General features: G+C 41.0%; 1 protein-coding gene across 2 annotated transcripts in view; it reads left to right on the plus strand.

Moving 5' to 3' along the window:
• Window positions 1-7,774, plus strand: part of PTPN9 (protein tyrosine phosphatase, non-receptor type 9) — a 113,821-nt gene that overhangs the window by 69,040 nt on the left and 37,007 nt on the right. For both annotated transcript variants that reach the window (XM_014530463.1, XM_005882752.2), the window contains one exon: window positions 6,602-6,712. In XM_014530463.1, the coding sequence (XP_014385949.1) occupies window positions 6,602-6,712 (111 nt within the window). The remainder of the gene's footprint in view (window positions 1-6,601; window positions 6,713-7,774) is intronic.

Genomic DNA, 7,774 nt, shown 5'->3' on the forward strand with positions numbered 1-7,774 from the left:
GTTTACTTCCTTTTCTGGTGATGCCTGTTTTTCTTTCATATGCGAGCTGTTTCTTGGTCTCCTCATGATCTCTCTTCTCCAGGTGTTTGGTTATGTAGTTCTCTCTCTGCAGCGTTGATTTAAAGGCACAAAATACAACACAACAAGGCACAACGTACAAGGCACTGAACACAAATATATTCACGATATTAATAACTCCAAATAAAGGTGACCACCCGAGCAAAGAGAATTAGGGGATAAGGAAGAAAGAAGAGAAAAAGGAAAAACAGGAGTGCAAAAATGAAATTGGGTAAACGGAGGGGGAAAAAAGTAAGAGAGAAAAGAGAGAGAATGAAATAGAAGAGGGGAAGAGACTATTTATATGGGGAGAAAACTCCGATAGAACTGCCACTAATCCCAACAAATTCCAGCAACAGATCCCTGGAGATGAATGCAAACTACAAACAACCACTAATATCAAGTGAGGCGAAGGAAAACAGAAGCACAAAAATACCCGGAAAAGAAAAAAAAAAGAGAGAAAAAAACAACAACAGAAAAATAAAAAGCAAAAGCAAGACAACCCCACAAACAAGCATAAAAAAACCCAATTTACTCAACAATCAAGCAAACAAAACAACAGAAAGAGAAAAAAAATTTTGGATAGTGAAGAAAGATAAGGGAGAGGTGTATATGGATTTAGAGCAGGGGATTGGAAATTGGATATATAAGTAGGGTGAAATTTTGACAGGGGGTAAAAAGAAAGAATAGGGAAAATCTAAAGCAGGAATAGGGTAAGAGAAACAGGACAACAAAAGGGGAAAAGTGAGGAAGAGAGTTTTGGCATAAAGGTAAAGTTGAGGTAGAGAAAAATGATGCTAAAGGAACAATGAAAAAAGAATGTAGAACACTAATCCCAAAATAAAATAAAGAGAAAATAAAATGACACTTTAAAAATGGTAGTAGTAATAATACTGGTTAAAAATAAAAATGTAGTAATTAAAAGGGTAAAATCAAGTGATGAATAAAGAAAAAAAATTGGTTTCTTAATTAAAAGGTGAAAAAGAATAGAAAAAATAAAATAAAAATGTGCAGTAGTTAAGGTCCTTCAGTTCTTCTACTCTTCTGTCTGGCACGCCTTAGTCCTGCCAGGTATTCAGGAGGGTGTTTAATTTCCCTGCGATACACTGTTCCTCCGTGTTGTAAACCACAGTCCTGATTTTAAAGCAGCCCATATTTGTTTCCCAGACTGCCTTTATTTGTGTTTACAGAAGAGTCAGTTCGTGGCTCTGTCACTGGGTGGCAGTGTGTCTGGATTGACCTTCGAGGCTATGAGTCCTCTCTATCCAGTAGTTAGGGTTTATTTTGTCTATTGTACTTTAAACTGGTTTGGGAAAGTCCACTGCCCAGAGCTGGTTCTTTAATCGTTACTCCCTGCTCTGTTTCCCAGGTTCCACAAAATAACTTTCCCCTGCAGTCTCTGTGAGTGTCCCCAACTCGGCAATCCCATGCACTGGGTTTAATAATCAAACGCAAAGATTTAAGGGGAAGAGAAAAAAACAAGAGCCTGAGAAGTTGCTCGAATTCGCAACCCTCCACCTTCCAGCTCTGTGCACAGTCTCCTCTGTGCGCCCTCTCTCCCCTGGCACCAAGCAGCTGGCATACTGGCAAAATCCGAGGTTGCCTTTTTGCGTCCAGTCCAGCTATGGGCTTATTTTTAGCGTTCCCTTCTGCCAGCAGCCCCGTGGGAGCCCTTCCACACTCGTGGATCACGCTGGCCCCAAAGTCTGTGGACTTTGTGGGGCGCAGACCTCCCCACGCACGTTCCTCTCCCCAACCTGAGTTGCAAACCGCACCTTCAGGCGAAATCTGACCTTTCCGTGAAGAAAAGCAGGGCTCCACGTAGTTGTGCTGTCCCAGATCCGGTGTTTCCGGGTTAGCAGCCGATCTCTGGATGCCGGATCTTTGGATGTATACGCTTCCAATAACAGCCATTCAAGATGGTGCGGTTTCCGCGGCTGAGCTGGTGCTCCGGGAGAGATTCTAGCCACAGTCTCCAACCGTCCCCTTTCTCCGGGAGTCCTCCGCCTTTCCCGGCTGCAAACTGTCTCTCAGCTGAATATCCTCTCTGCTTTTTTTTTTATAATCCTCACCCGAGGAGATTTTTGCATTGATTTTTAGAGAGAGTGGAAGGGAAAGACAGAGAGAAATATCGATGTGAGAGAAACACATCAATGGTTGCCTCCTGCACGAGCCCTGACCAGGGTCCAGGCTAGGGAGGAGCCTGCAACCGATGTACATGTTCTTGATGGCAATCAAACCTGGGGCCCTTATGTCCACAGGCCGACGCTCTATCCACTGAGACAAACCGGTTTCGGCTGCTCTGCTTTTTAAGAAAATACTTTTGGCCCTGACCGGCTTGGCTCAGTGGACAGAGCGTCGGCCTGCGGACTCAGGGGTCCCAGGTTCGATTCCGGTCAAGGGCATGTGCCTTGGTTGCGGGCACATCCCCGGTGGGGAGTGTGCAGGAGGCAGCTGATCGATGTTTCTCTCTCATTGATGTTTCTAACTCTCTGTCCCTCTCCCTTCCTCTCTGTAAAAAAATCAATAAAATATATTTTTTAAAAAAAAGAAAATACTTTTGTTATGTCTTTCAATAAAGTTCTAAAATTATTTATCTTGCATGTTTTTTTATGAATTTTATTCCTGGATTTAAAAATATGTATATGTATTTATAAAAACATGGCATACATCAAGGATAAATCATCTTTATTCTAAGACTAGTGGGCTACAAGGAAAGTGAGAGAGACAAATAGGGTGTGTGCACAAGCGCTGTTATAAATCAGATTTTTACCATTATACTTTTATGCTTATTATCATTTATAGGATGGTTAATTTTTTTCATATTTATCTTTTATACTTTAAAATACCATTGTAGTTAGAAAACTTTTATTATAGAAAATTTTGGACAACCCAGAATAATTTACATTAACACATTTCGTACCGCATAGAAATCTCTAAGACATACGCCAGGGACCGCACGTTTTTGGGCAAACTGCACGTTATTTAAATCATCATAACTACAGATCATAGTGCACTTTAGGTGTTGTTTTTCAATAATTATAACATGTTTATTTACAAAAAATTTAAACAATTAAACAATTAAAGTTCCTAGTACTTTTTTAATGTATGGTACTGCATAAAACATTTTCCTCTATGAAGAGGGACCAAACAAAATTTACATAAGTATCTAGATTTGCTCCTTTTTCCATGGGCAGCACAAACTCTGCAGGCTCTCGTAGGAAATTTTTTCTTTCCACTCGCTGGAATACACATAGGTTCCTGCTGCTTCATATCACCTGGCAACCTTTTGGGTGGATCTTTACGAGGTGCTCTCCTTGCACCCCCAGGGGAAGGGCTGGACAGATTTGTCTCTGGTTCCGGAGAGCCTTCATTATTGTCATCCGTTATCCAGTCTCTCGCCACCGATAGCAGAAACTTTATACTTCATTTTTGCTTGTGGATTGAGGACGTTGTACACTCTAAATGAATTGAAAAGTCCACAGTTTATAAGGTACAGCACTACTTTTTTTGTCCATTTCATCGTTTTCCTTAGAATGGAACAACACGAAAGGAAGTGTATCAGTTTCGTTGGTTTCCTTCCTTTTTCTGAGAGAGGGCATTTCTAAAAGCGCCAGCAACTTGAAGACAAAGACTATTCGAATGACCAAAATACTATGTAACTGCAATGCTTTATGGGTTCGTGCAATTATATAGTTTTTCGTAGATTGACCTGCAAGGTTTCCACCAATGAGATCGCTTCATTCAATGTGGACAAGACAGTGTGTTGACATCTAAGGTCCATAACAGATGGCACTTGAAAAACGAGAAAACTCGTGAGCGGTCCTTAACAGATGGCGTGCGAAACACGAGAAAGCTCATGAGCGGTACGAAAGGTGTTAATAAAAAAATATTACCTTTAATACTATCATGCAGAAATAACCTCTGTTGACATTTTGGTGTATCACTTTCTTCTAGAAGTTTTTCAATATGGTCTTAGTTATGTTCATACAATTTTTCTACACAATAAGCTTCCTCAACTTTATTTTATGAACACTGTAATTGCTGAATAATAGTCTTTCCTGTATTTACTATAAATTATTTAATTATTTCTATGTTGTCAAATTAAAACTTTTTTATAATAAATATTTTTCAACAAACATTTTTATATCCATACTAGTAGACCATCGTGTGATATCGTGCTTAGTAGGTTGCCTGCCACTTCCACGGGAGCCAGCGGGAACCACAGCATGCCGCTGGGGGGAGCCACGCTGCTTCCACGGGAGGCAGGAGGGACCCACGTTCATTCTGTAGGAGCCGGGAGGGAGTCACGCTGCTCCCAGGGGATCTGGGAGGGACCCGCGCTGATTCTGCGGGAGGCGGGAGGGACCTGTGCTGCTTCTGTGGGAGGCAGGCCTGCCATCTCCTCTCTAGGCCTGCGCTTGGCCACGGAGGCTGCGGGCCGGCCCCCCTGTCCCTTTCCGTGTTCACTCCGGCTCCAGGGGGCCGGCCCGAGCCAGGTGTGGCAATGAAGCAAGCATTCCGCCAGGCCACTCATGCTGCCCACTCTCAGCGGCCACCCCCCCACCCCCCAGGACTGGGGGATTCTGGCGGGGCTGAGAGGACTGGGCACTGCCATCTTGTGGCTATGGGCTCCACCATCTTTGTGATGGAGTGGCGGTTAATTTGCATATTACCCTTTTATTCGATAGGATTTTTTTAAGCACATTAAGTAATTTGCTTGAAGTTAATTTCTAGAAATAGAATTACTGGAACAAGGGCTCTAATCATTCTTAATAATATTGTAAAAAGTAAAAGTAATACAGAGTATCATAGAAAATAAAACAAAAAATTAAGACTACTCATGATCACACTTATCAGAGATAAACTCTATTTAGCTTTAGATATAATTTTTTATAATCTTTTTTCTATTAGTGTATATGTGTGTCATTTTTTAAACAAAATTAAGATTATAATTTTGATCTTGTTTAAGTTTTATTGTGAACATTTTCCAGTTTTAAAAAGGCTTTCAAATGTTCATTTTAAAGGTTATATAACAATCTTTTAAAAAGATATACCATTTTCAGACATATGTTCTTTTCAGTTTTAAAGTATTATTTTTTTTACTATCAAAAATAAAAGTACAGTAAATTTTTTTAAATCTTTGTGTTTCTCATTATTTTCTTAGAATAGAGTCTCAGAAATGGAATTATCAGATCAAAGTATATACACATTTTTAAGGACATATATAAAGCCAAATGCCTTCTAGACGGTGTTACTAATTTACTGTCCATCCACAGTATATTTGGGTACCAAAAAGTAATTTTGCTGAACTAGGTCTCAGTCTGTAGTTCATTGCTTTGAGGAAGCAGAGGTAATGGCTTCTACTTTCTATTTATCATTTTGTGGAAGTATAGGTGTTTCTTGAGATTGATTTTTGATCTGGCAGTTAAAGGGGCCTTAGCTATTTATATTTAGGCCCTGAAATAAGTTGTTGCATCTTGTTTTTTTAATCTTTATTGTTGAAAGTATGACAAATGTCCCCTTTGATTGTTTGTTTTAATGTGTTCCCATTCACCTCAACTCCACACCTGCCCCTCCCAGGCCTTCACCCCACTATTGTCTGTGTCCATGGGCTATGCATATATGCATGTAAGTTCCCCTATTAATTTTTTGCATCTTTGAGGGAAGAGATGAAAGGTGATTTCTCAAACTTTAATGAAGAGGCCTTTGGAGAATTTTGTTCTGGATGCTGTATATTTATAGGGAATGTTTGCAGACCCCAAAATTAGTAGAACTGAAGAGTAGCCAGAGAGTGATGTGTCAAATTGAGACTCAGTCTTTTGAAAAACAATGGGAAGAAAGTGGTAGCAGATATTTAGCTATGTTTCCTCTTATTTTTGATTCATTGGAAATAATTTCTCCCCAGTTAGATTGCCAATATTACATGGTGTCCCTGCCTATGAGAAGGGCTGGAATATTGAGAAACTAAAAGAAATTGAGAGCTGTGGGATTAGGGTCATTGCTTTCTGTTCTTATGCTTTGTGCAGTGTCTCCTTTTCTTTTAGACCTCATTTGCCCTTGGGCCCTCTAGATCATATTTATCGATTAAGTAAATGAATACATAAATAAATGAAGAGTTGGGTAAAAAATAAATTTAATAAATACACAGATACCAGAATAAAAGAAAAATTATGAGAGAAATGTTTCTTTCATATTCAGTTTATCCATGATCTATTTTTTTCCTTAAAATTTCAATAAGCAGAACTTAAGGAAGCACACATGTTTGCTGATAAGAAAAGTCAGGATAGTTTTTGATCCACAAAGCTTATGTCTACAAGAACATAACATCAATACTTTTAAAGGTAAATCAGTTTTTAATTTATTTCTTTTAAACCACTTTTTCTTCAGCTACTCAAGTGAAAATTGAATTACACTGTAGACTCCCCCTGCTGGGTACGAATGGGTGGAAGAGCAGAAAACCTGGGCTTGAATAGCCACAGGTTCCATTTGCCTCTCTTGCAGTGCCCTGATTGGTATCTTGAAATTCTCATGTTTTCTACAGGGGGCATTTCCAGCTCGTTTGAAGAAAGTGCTGATTGTGGGAGCACCCATATGGTTCCGAGTGCCCTATTCCATCATCAGCCTCCTCCTGAAGGACAAAGTCCGGGAGAGGGTAAGGCAAGCTAGCTTTATTTTATGTGGGGTGGATAGAGATTTCCATCTCTGCTGTTGAAACCTGCCAGTTTTCTACCTTCAAAAAAAAATCCTATTGTCTTGTCTTCCAGACCGCTTTCTGCTTTTGTAAGTGTATTCTCTGCTTTATTCTTTTTTTGTTGTTAGTCTTCACCCGATATTGATTTTTAGAGAGAGTGAAAAGGAAGGAGAGAGATGGAGAGAGAAAGAAACATTGATGTGAGAGAGACACATCGATTGGTTGCCTCACACATGCACCCCGACTTGGGGATAGAGCCTGCAACTGAGGTATGTGACCTTGACTGGAATCGAACCTGAGACCCTACAGTCCATGGGCTTATACTCTATCCACTGAGCCAAACTGACTAGGGTTTTGCTTTATTCTTTCTTGGCTCAGTACAGGCTGGCTCTCCCACTGTATTACAAGTTCCTTTGAAGTTAGTAACTGGACACTCTCCCATCATAGCATTTTGCATAAAAATAGTACTGAAGGAGTGTGTTCACTGAGTAACTTAGGGATAGCTACTACCAAAATTTAGCCTAGTACTATACAGACCTTTAATATTTAACAATCCTATCTTATAAAAGAGAAGCATGCAAATTGACCGTACCTCCACGATGCCCACAAGCCACGCCCACCAGCCAATCAGAGCAACTATGCAAATTAACCCAACCAAGATGGCGGCTGGTGGCCACGGAGCTGGAGCAAGCAGGAGCCTTGGGTTGCCCTGGCAATGGAGGAAGCTAAGCTTCCCGCTGGCCCTGGCCTGCCGTGGCCTCCGCTCAAGGCTACAAAGTTTCAATTATAGGGAAAATAAATCCCAGATACCTGCTTCCAGCCGGCCTGGTCTCTGCTCACAGAGGTGCTGGAGAAAAAAAAGGAGAGGCTGGGAGCTTGGGTCGCTGCAGGGCTTGGCCAGCCTGCAAACAGCCATCAGCCTCTCACCCAGGCTGGCCACACCCCCATGGGGTGAGGGTCCCCTCTGGGGGCTTGACCAGCCTTCAAACAGTCATCAGCCCCTCACCCAGGCTGGCCAGGCAC

The sequence above is a fragment of the Myotis brandtii genome, unplaced genomic scaffold, assembly GCF_000412655.1.
Source record: "Myotis brandtii unplaced genomic scaffold, ASM41265v1 scaffold74, whole genome shotgun sequence".
NCBI classification, from domain to species: Eukaryota; Metazoa; Chordata; class Mammalia; order Chiroptera; family Vespertilionidae; genus Myotis; species Myotis brandtii.